Source organism: Varanus komodoensis, unplaced genomic scaffold, assembly GCF_004798865.1.
Source record: "Varanus komodoensis strain SLA01 unplaced genomic scaffold, ASM479886v1 scaffold5, whole genome shotgun sequence".
In the NCBI taxonomy this organism is placed as follows: domain Eukaryota; kingdom Metazoa; phylum Chordata; class Lepidosauria; order Squamata; family Varanidae; genus Varanus; species Varanus komodoensis.
In genome coordinates, this window is record NW_025336087.1 from 52,213,754 (window position 1) to 52,228,610 (window position 14,857).

At 38.6% G+C, this 14,857-nt stretch overlaps 1 protein-coding gene across 3 annotated transcripts in view; it reads left to right on the forward strand.

The window, feature by feature from the left end:
* Positions 1 to 14,857, forward strand: part of JAK2 (Janus kinase 2) — an 89,918-nt gene that overhangs the window by 61,000 nt on the left and 14,061 nt on the right. For all 3 annotated transcript variants that reach the window (XM_044446693.1, XM_044446695.1, XM_044446694.1), the window contains 9 exons: positions 847 to 958; positions 2,699 to 2,885; positions 3,869 to 3,996; positions 5,207 to 5,341; positions 7,382 to 7,469; positions 9,233 to 9,360; positions 10,644 to 10,782; positions 12,585 to 12,736; positions 14,467 to 14,617. In XM_044446693.1, the coding sequence (XP_044302628.1) occupies positions 847 to 958; positions 2,699 to 2,885; positions 3,869 to 3,996; positions 5,207 to 5,341; positions 7,382 to 7,469; positions 9,233 to 9,360; positions 10,644 to 10,782; positions 12,585 to 12,736; positions 14,467 to 14,617 (1,220 nt within the window). The remainder of the gene's footprint in view (positions 1 to 846; positions 959 to 2,698; positions 2,886 to 3,868; positions 3,997 to 5,206; positions 5,342 to 7,381; positions 7,470 to 9,232; positions 9,361 to 10,643; positions 10,783 to 12,584; positions 12,737 to 14,466; positions 14,618 to 14,857) is intronic.

Genomic DNA, 14,857 nt, shown 5'->3' on the forward strand with positions numbered 1-14,857 from the left:
ACAGCTTCAGAAATCAAGGCATCTGCGGCCAATGTAGTGCTAGTTAAATAACTTCCAAATTTCGCATTCTGGCCATTTCCAGAAAGTTCTGAGTGGGAGGCTTCTGCGCATCTGAACCTCACCATTACAGGATTGCATTTTTCTCTAATTGTGAGAAAGGTTCTTGAGCGTTAACTAAAGTGCCGCCCATAAAGTCCAAATCATGGGAAATGACACTGGTTTGATTCTACTCAAAGGTAAACATTGCGCTCTGGTCTCATTGAAAGGAAGGTCAACACTCTTGACAGTTTCCAAACTCTTAATGCTAGAGTAATGTTCTACCTAGCCCAGTGAGTATTTGATGCTGGTACATTCCCCAGGGGAGGTAGATGACCTTACAGTTAAGACCCAATTTCCTTATCAGAGTGCTCTTATTTTTAATTAACATGACAATAGTGCTGGAGGGTGAAGAGCTGCTGCTGCTGCATGCTGTGATTGAAGGGAGCACTTAAGTCAGAATTCAGTTCTGACTTCCTCCAAGAGGAATCACTGCCTGGTATTTCTTGAGAACAGAAATTAGGGATATCAATTTTTCCTTCTCTCCCCCCTGCCCCCATGCCTCTAAATGAGAGAACAGACATGTGGATCTGAATTACAATTAAGTAAAACTTCTGCTCACTTTGTCAAAAGGAGGCTGCAGCATGTGCACTGATGGTGGAAGTAGTCCTAAGTAGATAATCACCTGTATTTGAGAGGAAAAACATATATGTAGGATTAAAATCTGATAATCCATTGCTGTGGTGTGGAGCTCCAAACTTGATAGCACTTTTTAATTATTGTTTTTCCTTTCATTAACAAAAAATACAGCATGGACTTCGCAGTCAATAAACTGAAGAAAGCCAACAATCAAACTGGCTGTTATGTTCTTCGTTGCAGTCCAAAGGAGTTTAATAAGTACTTTCTTACTTTTGCAGTGCAGGTAAGTAATGAGGATCAAAATTCACAACTGTTTTAACTGTGATAAAGAAGACATTCAGAATTTCTTTGATAATGAGTGTATCTGTTAAGTTCCTGTGTTTGTCAAATTCCTTTGAGGCCCTCACATCTATTACTTTTTACTCCTTATCCTTGTTGTCACTGAAAAATTATTCAAAAGAATCCTATTTTTGTAGGGTATTTTTTCTTTCTGGCTTTGAAATTGGTTCAATAATATGATTAACTGCATTTGACTATAGGTGAGAAGCGTGTTTACTTCTAGAACTAGAGCTTCATTAACTTGGCCTTCCCCTTGGCTCAGAGGCTTTGCTAGAAAATGGATACTGGTAGAATTTAAGCCATGGGACAGAATAGCAATTACTATGTTTTAGATACTGTTTAACATTGTTTAAGTTAAGGGTGTTGAACACAAATGAGTTAAAAGAATAAATTCCCTATTTTACTGATAAATAGAGTCTATAAATTTCTATAAATTTATCTTCCAAAAATAGGTCCTTTGCCCCAAAATTCTCAATTCCAACTAAGAACAAACCTATGTATGTTTAAACAGAAATGAGTTAAACAATTCCCAGCATGCTCGGTGCCAGGAGTTGTAGAACTTATTTCTGTTTAAATTTGCATAGAATTATCCTCTAAAATCTATTTTTAAAAATAGTTTCTGTAGCTCTTATAAAGTATCTGTCCTTTAGTGTAAATGTGATAAAGAGCCACTTTGTCACTTTACTAATGCCCGGGATGAATTGATACATATTAGTGGTGCAGCAGACTGCACTAGGTGACCCCAAATTGCCCGGTAAGACTTTTGGACCTTAGAGTTCACACTCCTCCTTGAACCCAAGTGTTGCCTGCAAGCAGCTGCTTGTGTCACCATTCCTTTTTTTTTTTTTTTTTTGTGGTTGGTTGGTTTCACTGCTCCCAATTTGCTGATGCTTTTTAGTCAGATTGTTGCTGAATTTCAGTAGTGGCAAAGTCACACTTTCTATTTAATAAAAAATGTACAGGGAGCAAAACTGCTCCCTTGAGATTTTCAAGACTGCACTTTCACATTAAAAGAACACGAGTGTTTTTGCTTTAGAAGTGCGTGCTGTCTATGTGTCATGCTTTGAATGAAAATCTTGCTTTTTTTCTGACACTGCATTTCAACAAAAATGTTGGTGATTTCAGCAGGTGGTACGTATCCTCCAGTGTCTGCCCCTGCTATTATAACTCTTGCTATTACGCTTGACTGAAGTGTAAGTCAAGAATAGGTTTTCTTCCATCCTTCAAAGTATGCAGTTCTGTGTGGTGACATTTCAAATCTTTATTAGGGATACTGAGGAATACAAATAGGTACAAGTGGAACCTGTAACAAAATGTTCAGTATAGACTTCTCCTGTTCAGGATGCCAGCAAGCCAACCATGACCTTTCCAGGAAACTCTATGCTGTACCCATCCTCATTTTTCCATTTCCTTCCCATCAGATACTCAGTGTTCCATGGCCATGGATTATGTATTTGGAGAATGGATTTGCTGTTGGCATATATGATTCCTGATTAGCAAAGCACAAATAGCACAATCAAAAAGAAACTGGCCAGCCATCTGAGTAGGATGGTGTAACTTGGTGTCCTGCAATAGCAGGGGGTTGGACCCAGTGGGCCTCATGGCCCCTTCTAACTCTACTATCTTATGATTCTGTGAAGTGCAATTTTAAAGTAACATATGTTCCCTTCTTTAAATTCTGCAGCAAAATGGCATTGCTGATTATAAGCATTGCTTGATAACGAAAAATGAGAATGGAGAGTATAATCTCACTGGAACTAGAAGAAATTTTACAAACCTCGTGGATCTGTTGAATTGTTATCGAACAGAAACTGTCCGATCAGATAATATAGTTTTCCAATTTACTAGATGTTGCCCTCCAAAGCCAAAAGGTAAAGTATAACTTCTCAAGCATTGTGGTTGTTTTAGGTCTTACTTTTCTGTAACAAAATACATCCACAAGAATAAAAGCAGCTATAGGTAAAACTGTTACAAAGAGGGGAAATGCAAAAAGATAAGCATTGGGGATCTGTGATGTATTGCGATGGAGGATAAGAAGGAAGATGCTCCCAAGTTAATTTTCTGATTTTCCACTTTAGAGAATTCTGTAATCTTAATGTAAATAGATGGCTTCTTTTGCTATACCACCCTATAAGGACTGCAGCTCACATAGTTAAGTGCTCCCTGAACACTTTTAAATGTACAGTGTGCTCCTTGGCCCTGGGGACAGAACAACACAGATGCAGTAATCAACATTTATGCTCTGGTTCTCATGGTACTTTGGGAAAGGGGAAGAAGTGTTCTGTTGGCCTTCTTAACCATATAAGAACTATGGGGACTGAAAAAGGGGTCAAGGAAGAGGGAAGATGGGAAAACTAAGGAGAGAAAACTAAGTAATGCCTACTCTGGATGCAGGCATTAGCTCCAGTGCTCTAGCCATTGTTTGTCCTACAGTGTGAAAATGAGGCTGAACCATTCTCTTAGGTTAGTAGAAAAGATAGGCAACTGCTTTGTTGTATTTTGTGGCTGAAAATGGAGCTTCAGTGTTGCTGAAATGAAAAGAAGGCTGTGATAACAGTATTCTGAACTATCTAAAGAATCGTGCAACTTCAGCACACATCCAAGGACATTGATGTTTCTTCAACCGTCGGTTTGGGCACCCCAAAATACTGCATGGTGCCACTTTTGAAACTGAGGATGCTATATGTAATACCAGATTGATATAATTTGTCTGTGCATAAACAGTTTCCTGCAATGCTGCTGTCACCTCAGATAGTTCTTTTTCTATAGAGACTAACTGCACATCTGACTGGGAGGTGGCAAGTGAAGTATATCCATATGTGAACACACCCTCTCTTGGCTTTTTTCTTTATAGGTAAGTCCAACCTTCTGGTCTTCAGGAGCAATGGAGCCTCTGATGTGCCAACATCACCCACTTTGCAGAGGCAGAATAATGTCAACCAGATGGTTTTTCACAAAATCCGGAATGAAGACCTGGTCTTTGTAAGTTCACTAGGCTGGTGTCCTTGTCCATAAAACACGTTGATCCCAAATGTAGCTCCTTTGAATGAAATCTTATTAATTTAAGTGGAATAGAACTGGTTCTCAGATGTGTGTTACTGGGAATAATTCATATGGTGGAGAATATTCTTACTGTGATAAATGCACACAGAATACAGAGTGCAAATGTTCATTTCATTATATATCGAGAAATGAAATTAATTTGCTGTATGAGTAAATTAATTAAGAATTGGGATGTGTTTTTATTTGCTTATTCTAGTGTAGTTTCATATTTTATTGATAAATGTAGAAGCTGAAACTACATGATGTTTTAATAATTTATCATTATTGTTATCATGATGATTCATCATTGAGTCACTCTAATTTATTCACCTTGCTTTTCAAAAGCTTGTGAAGATTTTTCCCACCTTTCATTCGTCATTCTCAAGCAAACAACAAATTTGCTTTGTTGCTTTTAATCTTCAATAATGCACTGAATTCCTGAGAAGAATCTTCTTCATCAGCAGTGCAGGCTCTAGCAAGGAAAGAAAGAGTCAGAGGGATGGCTATTTTGTATTTATTTATATTTCCATTTATATGCCACCTACTACTGAAGTCTCAATTTATGAGACATCCGCTTTAGCTAGGCAATTTACCCTGAAGTAAATCTTGTTGGATGCAGTGGATCTTGCTCCTCGTGTAATTTTGCATAGGGTCACAATCTTCACATGTCCCATCCTGTTTCCAGAAACAAAAATGGAACTCTCATCCATTCTTGGTAGCTCTGCTCGTATTGCAGTTGCTTTGCACCAGCTTTTCTCAAGATGGGGCTGCTGCCAGAACAAAGGATAAACCATGGGGTTAGAGAACCAGGAACAATGTCGGGGTTACATTTACTTTTCCTAGTACAGGATGGTGAAGATGAGCAAGTAAGACTGTGCCCTGTGCAGTTAAATGGAAGTAAACTTAGAAGGACTCATTTTCAGTAAATATACACAGGAGCATGTTGAAAGCCTCTTTTGCAACCTGCAGCATTTTAATCTAGTCAGTTATTAGGCTAAAACAAGCTATATCATAATTGTTTTCTTCATGTATTGCCATTCGTGAACTAAATTTTTAAATTCTCATGAATTATTTGTTTATAATTGTTTAACATGAAGAGGTTTTATACTTTTCCTAGTTCTTCCTCATCCCAGTATTCCCTTTTTTCCAGACTGAAAGCCTGGGGCAGGGCACCTTCACCAAGATATCCAAAGGTATAAGGAAAGAAGTAGGAGATTATGGGAAGCTGTATCAGACTGAAGTCCTGCTTAAGGTTCTGGATAAAGTACACAGGAACTACTCAGAGGTTTGTGCATCTGTTAGAGCACTCCTTGGACAATAGGCAGAATGAATATGCACAGCTGATGCAACAGTATTTAACTGCCGAGTTTAGCACTTCAGGAGTCTCAGCTTCTCTTTCAGATTCCATTTTTATGCTCAGGGTTGCAAAGTATGCAGCAGGACAGTGTTTCATCAGAATGGAAAAACCAGTAAAGCCAAATGTACTTACAGAAATAAGTTTCAGCCATTCCCTTGGTTTTTCCATGGATGAAAAGGCAGTAACTCAACACATAAAAATTTCTGAGTTCTGTGAATGCGTAATCAACAGTGCAGTGTAATCTGGAATCCTGTAATTCTGTTCCCACCCTGAGCAGGAAGGAAACAAGCATTATATCTGTGCTCTTCCCACCATGCAGAACATTTAGATGGCTGATTTTGGGTGTCTGAATGTTGCACCTTGGAGCGCAAAGGAAGGAGTTTGATTTGCCATTGGGATTCCTTATATTATAGTGGCACTAGCCTCCTTCTCTCCTCTCCGCCATCCTGAATCAGATCACAGTGGCAGCCTCAGAGAAGCATTGTTCTTTTTGTGCTGGCTGCAGGATCTGGGGAGAGGCTGCTCCAGGCTTGGAGTCCCAGCTTTAGCTTTAGAGTAAAAGTTTCTAGGTTTGAAGCTGGGGCTTGAAGAATCCTACAGCTGTCTAGATGCTGTCTATCAGCCATGGGATGGTGCTGTAAGTCAGAGACCTCTCTAATTAGGTTTTCATTAGTACATTGGACTTGTAGGCTTGACTGCATTACAGGGACCAGTGTGGTACAGTGGTTAAGAGTGTGGGACTGGGACTCCGGAGATTTGGGTTCTAGTCTCTCTTTGGCCATGAAGCTCACTGGATCATTTTGGACCAGACACAGACTCTCAGCCCTACCTGTCTCACAGGGTTCTTGTTGTGAGGATGAAATTGGTAGGAGGAGGGGAATTATGTAAGTTATTTTGAGTTCTTTGAAAGGAAAAAAGTGAGATATAGATAAAATAAACATTATATTATCCTTTGTTGGAAATGGCCTGGAAGAATATGCACTCTGCCAAGGCACTGCAAAATTTCTATTGGTTAGAAATCTAGCATTTTATTCTGGTAAGAAAGAAGGAAACAGAGAAGAAATGATGAAAAGTCCCAAGTGTCAGTGAATGAATTTTTATTGTTGCCCTAAGCTTTTCAGGCTGCGAAGATGTCTCTGCTTTTTAGTATGCTGGCTAGATTTGTCATAGCTTTCCTCCCAAGGAGCAAGCATCTTTTAATTTCTTGGCTGCAGTCCCCATCTGCGGTGATCTTGGAGCCCAGGAAAATGAAATCTGTCACTACCTCCATTTCTTCCCCATCTATTTGCCAGGAAGTGAGAGGACCGGATGCCCTGATCTTAGTTTTCTTGATGTTGAGTTTCAAGCCAACTTTTGCGCTTTTCTCCTTCACCCGCATCAAGAGGCTCTTTAGTTCCTCTTCACTTTCTGCCATTAGAGTGGTATCATCTGCATATCTGAGGTTGTTGCTATTTCTCCAAGCAATCTTAATTCCAACTGGTGATTCATCCAGCCCCGCCTTTCTCATGATGTGCTCTGCATATAAGTTAAATAGGCAGGGCGACAGTATACAGCCTTGCTGATCTCCTTTCTCAATTTTGAACCAATCAGTGGTTCCGTGTCCAGTTCTCACTGTTGCTTCTTGACCCGCATATAGGTTTCTCAAGAGACAAATAAGATGGTCTGGTACTCCCATCTCTTTAGGAACTTGCCACAGTTTGTTGTGATCCACACAATCAAAGGCTTTAGCATAGTCAATGAAGCAGAAGTAGATGTTTTTCTGGAACTCCCTAGCTTTCTCCATGATCCAGCATATGTTGGCAATTTGATCTCTAGTTTTTCTGCCTCTTCGAAATCCTGCAGAATCAATCACTCAATATTGTTGCAGAAAATGGGAAGATAAAACTAGGTGAAAATATAGGTGGTTTTTAATTAGATCTAATTCCCATTAGGCTTTTCTTTGCTAATGTTGTTCCCTTTCTCTTGCAGTCTTTCTTTGAAGCAGCAAGCATGATGAGCCAACTTTCTTACAAGCATTTGGTATTTAATTATGGAGTGTGTGTCTGTGGAGATGAAAGTAAGCAAGCTAAAATAATTGATTTGCGCACATTGATTAGAAAACTTTTCTTATTTCCGTCTGTGAAAATAGTTATATTTGAATTTATTTACATCTTTGTCAAGTACAGATTGCCTTACAAGGTGTTAGCATGAAACAACAGGAGATGCATACTGCTTGGCTGGCTTAACGGAAAGGATTCCATTTCCATTTTCTGCCCTAATCTCAGTAGCTTTACACCTGGGTGTTGCCTTTGTTTAAAAGCTTCCTTAGTGAATTTTAAACTTAGACTTTTAAACTTTTTAAAACAATTTGCCAGTGATTTGAGGTTGGTGACCAGTCTGAAGTATTGAAGCCAGTTTGTAAATAATGTAACATCAAAGATTTACTGGACACAAGAAGGAGTGCTCCCTTTGGCACGCTCCTCACTTCCATTTTCAATTAATAGAATTATCCTGATTATAGGTTGCAATTGTGACATCAGAACCTAGCTGCTGCTGGTTGTTTAGTAATTAAACAACTCTGAGTTAACCCAAGAACAAATCATTTGCCAGGTATGAGGAGAAACAAGCAATCTGCCTCCAGCGACTCCTCACTTCCCTGATTGTATGTTGTTAATGTGATATCCAGACCCAGTCCTTCTGGGTTGGTTAGAGACTAAACACTTCAGAGTTAACCCTTGATGTGTTCTGGAGAGCTTAGATTTCATAAGATTTCTTAGAAAGAATCTATGTGGCTTCATAAACTTTTCTGGTAATTACTTTGATAATTGAATGCAGCAACATTTCAAATACTTTCTTTTCTGAGACCTTGAAAAATTAGGCCTTCAGAGGTAACAATACCTCTGGTAATGGCATGTAAGCCTACACATTTCAGGTCATTTAACTCCAAGAATGCAATGCAGTAATAAAAAGTGAGAAATGCGTGCCCCAAATCTGGATTGACATTGCTGCCCAGTCCACTGCTCACTTATTTTGTCTTCAGTGGCTGATGGGTACCTTTTTGCACCTGGCAGGCTCCTTAGATCTTGCGCCATGAGAAAAGGGAAGTTGCAGAAACCTCACATTTCTGCAAACTTCCTGCCTTCACAGAACACAGAGAGAAGGACAGAGTGGTTTGAACTCAGTCAGTTATATGTACTGTTGTGATAGCAAATTTGTAGGGGAGAGGATAGAAACATATCAGTCCTTGCCTTTTTGTTATATCGTAGCTTGGTTCACTGATCAATGAAGTTATCAACTACTTGCAGAGATTTTTATAACTCTCCAAAGCACAGGAAAAGTAATAATGTGATGCATCCATATTCCTTGTTTCTGTAGCCTTTTTGTAGCCTTTTTCCATTTTTTGTCATAACACCTTATCCCAATTCAGGATTTTAAGTAATTGAGAAGTGTTTGATATGAAACTTGAAATGTAAATATTTGTTGCAAAGTATACAATATATACTATTATTGTACTCTATATATTATACTAGAGAATATGATAGAATTGCACTTTAGTCTGTTTGCTCCTTTTTCTATGGTGGCATTCTCTGGACAGTTGAAAATAAATCATGTCGTTAACATTAACAATAATGGTAAGGTAAAATCTCTCCAGAGTTTGGTCAGATTCCCAACAACCATTGAACATTAACTGTGCCTAGGAATTGAAAAAGAGGAGCAGCTGTTTTTTCAAATATGACTCAGAGTTTAATTAAATGGCTTGATACCTTTGTAGTATTGTTGGCTTTCAAGGTAATCACTTGCTTTATTAATTATTGCCTATGTACATATATTTCAAATCAGATATTCTGGTACAGGAGTATGTAAAATTTGGATCACTGGATACATATTTGAAGAAGAATAAAAGTTCTATAAACATCTTGTGGAAACTGGAGGTTGCAAAGCAGCTGTCAATGGCAATGCATTTTCTGGTAAGTACCTTGTTTTCGTTCCCAGATCAAAGGGTCTTGCTCTGCCCTGCCTCCCATTATTGAAATTAGTAAAGATTTTGCATGATTTTTCATGAGTGCTGCTACATGAACTTTGATTGCAGGCACACGACTATTTTCATAAGCATCTTGTTCTTAAAATTACTTTTTTACAAACTGGTATCTCAGCTTGTGTATAATACTGTAATCTGAATGTTGCTGCTAAACAAATGCAGAAAACTTCTGTTTTACCTACTGATGGAGGAAGGAGTGTTTTGTTGCATTTTGTTATTTGTCACAGGCCAGTGAAGAAGACAAATAAAATTTCTTCTGGATCCTGTCAACCTGTGACAAATGGCAGTCCATAACAAGTGTGCATTAAGTAATGTACAGAGAGCAAAGGGGCAGAGGAGAGAGAAGCAACACAGGCACTTGAACCCTGGGGTGAGGGGTGGTGAGCCAAGGGAGCAGCTATGTTAGGGGAAGTGGCTTCTCTGAGTCAGACTGACTAGTTTTCAGAAACCTCTAACTAAAACCATTCTTAATTCAGGAAGCCAGTGTTCTGGTGTGTCAGTGTAATTCATCTTGCGCAAGGAGAATATGATAAAATTGGCATACGGGTATTTCTGGGAAATGGGACTGGAGGTACAACCTCTCCCCCACTGCTGGACCTCTGTTGTCCCTTGAAGAAAAGGCATGCCCTTTTCTCATATTGGGGAGATATCTGAATCAGCATTTGGATATTTTAATACAATCCTAAGCATGCTTATGTGGGATATAACCAACAAGAAGAGCCATACTGAAGCAGACCAAAAGTTTATCTAATCCAGCTTTCCTTTCCCACAGTAGTCAACCAGATGGTCATTGATATTTAAGAAAAAATACGAGTCAGTGTGAATATTCCATTTCTTCTCTTATGGAACAAAAGTCAGTCCCTTCCAAAAAATGCACTTTGTCCTTTCTGTGTCTGCCCACCTACCCCCATTATGCAGAGCTTTCCTAGAATTCAAAGACCATAGGACAGGATCTGCTTCTTCAGTGCACATTGGACTCCTGTGAGCAATTGGTGTGCAGCCATGGAGTTCTCAATCAGATCCTTAAAACAGGATATAGAAACCCATTTTCATGGCAGGAATGTAATAGTTCCATGTTTTCTGCTCTGTATTTTGAAATTACAGTTATTGTGCTTGCTGAATTAAAAATGTCTGCTTGAGAAATGCAGTTAAAGTTTGACCATTGATTTTTTTGAGCGGAAAAAATTAAGCCATAGTGTTTGTCTTTATCAGGAAGATAAAGGCCTAATTCATGGGAATGTATGTGCAAAAAATATCTTGCTTATCAGAGAAGAAGATAGGAAGTCCGGGAACCTTCCTTTTATCAAGCTTAGTGATCCTGGTATCAGCATCACAGTTTTGCCAAAAGACAGTAAGTCTCTGATTCTTCCATTTCAGCAGTTTGTGGGATACCTTGAAAATGTCAGTGAGTAGATAGCTCTTTCCTTTCATTGCTCTGATTATTTTACTCCAGTGAGTTCCACCATTGTGCGTGTGTTGTGGGGGCTATGAAATGCCCATAAATCTAAATCATGGTCTCATTATCATACTTCTGCTACATAACATCTTTTGCTACTCAATATTTTAGATCCTTGTTTATAACCCAGAAAGTGTGCCGGTCATATGAAAGGAACAGCAAATGTTGCACTGAAACAAGAGACAGTATCCTATTACACTTCTGCTAATTCTGTAGCACCAGCAGGACCCGCCATCAGCACAGTGAGAACTAATGTTCCTTAAAGCTACCTCAGAAATGAGTACAAACAGGTCTGTGGAACTCGCTTTCTGTGAGTTCTGCTCACTTATTTGTTCTGTTCTGGGAATGAACATTTTTGCTTGTTTCTGTTTCGCTCCCTTTGAACAGCCTAGGGTGCTGTCCAAGTATAAAAATAAATTGGACAATATAATCCCCTCAATTACCTAAAAATAACAGGAATTGCAACACAGACTCAAACAATTTTATGCTGACATATCTTAAAGAATTGTGTGTAGTAAAGTATTAAATGTAAGATTTGCCAAAGACTTCAAAATATTCTTGATGTCTTGTTCCAAATCCAGCATTTTTTTCCCCTTTGGCAATTAATCTTGCTTTCTAACCTAGTGATGTTATACACACACAAGCACATGTACACTCACACACACAAAACCAAATAAATATGTTCACTGGTAAAAAATTAGTAGATACATTTATTGATGCTGGAGATCAAGCCAGTCTTGGCCATGATGTAATAATAAAATGATGGTGTTGATCTGTTTCAGAGCATCCATCCAATCCAACACATTGAGAACTATTGTTCTAATTATGTGAGGCATTCCCCTTTAAAGTTTTTAGAGTTCACTGGGACGCTGGTGTTAACTGTAGGAGCCAAAGCAACACATCTTTCTTTACTTCTCTTTATCTTTGTATCTTCATAAACTGGAAGCTGTAGGTGAGATAGTCGAAAAACCGGCATTAAAGTCACTTCTCCTTCTAGTATGAGTTGTGGAGGGCTTAAAACATACTATTGAGGATCTGCTAACTGAAATAAAAGGATTTATGTGTTCAACCGATAATCTTTCAGTGTTTATTTTATGGATAAATGTAATGATGTAATACAAGATAAACAGTTTCTTTCATGGGAAATGGCCTACTATGAAATACTAGTTTGAAGAGTGATCCAGGCTGGGCATCAGAACTCCTTGGCAAACATGTTGACATTAGGTAGGTGCTTCTCCACAGTAGCTGTGAATCCACACAAAAGAAACAGTAATGAATACAAAGAGTACTTTTGAGAGAATGTGTACAGTGACCACAATAGCTGGCTGCTAATTATGCACCTGCCAGAGAATCTCTGATTTTTGCTGGAGGGCAAGCTTCTTGAATCATGGATATAAAAAAACCTGAAAGCTCTGTGATGTTAGTGCTTCAGCTCATGCTTGTTATATTTTGGTCTCTGAGTAAGCGTTTCTACAACACTATCATTCCATATGTATGCATGTGTGTTTTATTTTAAAGCATTACAGAATTTTATTTTGCATCTTAATTTGGAAAGTTTCTATACTAAGTTTTAGCAAAAGTTCTTGAAGAAATTTGCATAATACCATTGAGCAACAATTAACATATCCTCAAGATCTTTTAACTAAAGTTTTCTAATGAATTCCTATTAATGAGTTTCTTGTTTCATAACTGTCTAGTTCTTCTTGAAAGAATACCCTGGGTTCCACCTGAATGCATTGAGAATCCCAAACAGTTGAGTTTGGCAACAGACAAGTGGAGTTTTGGGACCACTCTGTGGGAGATCTGCAGTGGCGGAGACAAGCCTCTTAGTGCACTGGATTCTCAGAGAGTAAGAGCCATGTGGAGCTAAGTATTTCTGTCAGGAGGTGCTGGCAGTGAGCTTTTGTGTGTTGTGATCAGCAACACAAATTCTGTTCAAGCTCTTGGATACATTTTTATTCTGATGAAGAAGAGTTCTTGGTATCCTGGGAGATATGATTTCTTGTCTCTCTTATCAGTAGTAACTCAGAGCCGCTTTATTTTTTGCAGCAAAGACGAATTAATCCCCACACTTACCCTCACGTTAGCTGTGTTCCTTTAATGCTGGGAGGGCATTTTCATTTTGGGGTAGGAGATAGAATGCACTAAACAGCACTAAACTAAGGTTTTCACAATGTCTGTTATATTTCATAGTAATAACCATTGATGATTCTACATCATTTAACATATACTAGGTTATTGAGGGCACAAGCTTATGAATGTGTAGACTGACAACTCTTATCATTCTTGCTGGGGAATGCTGGAAGTTGTAGGGCTTAAATTTACTCTAAACATGTATAGGGTTGCTACCTTAGACTTCTCATTTTAATCTGTATTAAATCTAGATAACAGTAGTCTGTTCTGACACTAACATCTAAGAAGCAAATTGTATAAACAATGAAAACAGGCAATTTTAAAAGACATCAGCCTGAAGCCCCATTGTCTCTAAAGCAGCAATTTTATACAGATTTCCAGAACTTGATTGCAGTATTGATTTACCATCATTCCCTTCCTTGTAAGCTTACAAAACTAATCTGACAAAACTTTCCATCAGAAGAACACTAGATGTATAGTGGAAACACAGTAATGGGCCTACCGTAATGGGTAAAAAAAGTAGATACTGACAAAGTCTGGTTAAATGTTTAGGGCTCACTATATGCTTACAATGAACTTGAAAGATGTAAGATCTGTGATGTAATCCTTGCATTGTCCTTTTTCCAAGCCTTGAGAAAGGCTTCAGTCATGTTTCCATTTTTCTTGTACAACCACAAAGAAGAACCTGTTCTTAACTAAACCTCTCATGACTACGTAAGAGTATGCTATTTGGAATATACTGTATTTTTTGCTCTATAAGACACACCTGACCATAAGACGCACCTAGTTTTTAGAGGAGGAAAACAAGAAAAAAATATTCTGAATCAAATGGGCACATAATCACAGGCACATTCCCCATCACTTCCCCATGGGCTGCACATCTGACAGACTTACTGCACACACATATTCGCTCTATAAGACACACAGACATTTCCCCTTACTTTTGAGGGGGGGAAAAGTGCGTCTTATAGAGCAAAAAATACGGTAGCTAACTTGCACTGGAATTTACAAGGCTTGATACGTCTTTTTTAAAGAAACTGAGATAAGAAAGAGACAAAATTCCTCCTGTAAATCAGTTTCGGTTACCAAATCATCTCCCAGTAATCCCTTTGCCTTGCAAAGAAACTTGTGCTTAAACCTTGGTCCTTGAGCAGCTTCATCTGAGGTTAGCTACCCTGGGGCTCTTTAGGCCAGGGTAATAGATTACAGGAAGCTCACAGGGCCCACTTTTAATTGCTCTGTGTGGCAGCAGCTGCCATTTGACCATTAGTTTGTTTGCATTTGTTTGCATAAGAGACAGGGAACCATAGCTCTATAGCACAAGTTGCTTGGTCAGAGGCATAAATAAATCTCCCTTGCTGTTGAAAGGATCAAGTTAGTTTGAAGACTTCTTAGAATTGTCCCCCAAAACTATTTCTATAATCTTTATCATTTCTTGAATTCTAGAAACTACAGTTTTATGAAGATAGGCACCAGCTTCCTGCTCCCAACTGGACAGAACTGGCAAATCTTATAAACAACTGTATGGATTATGAACCAGACTTCAGGCCTTCTTTCAGAGCAATTATACGTGATCTTAACAGTTTGTTTACTCCAGGTATGTTAAATGTGGAAAAGTTGGCTAATTTTGATTGCAAGTGCAATCTGTTAAGGCGGCTTCATTTTTTTTCCTCTTCCCTACCCATCCCTTATTCTTTGTGTATCATGTCTTCTTAAATTGTAAGCCTGTGGGCAGGAACTGTCTTGTTTCATCAGTCGCAAGCTGTTCTGGAAGCCTTGAATTATATAATGGAGGTTAAAGCAAGTTCTACTGTGTAGGCAGTACTGAGGGTGAGAA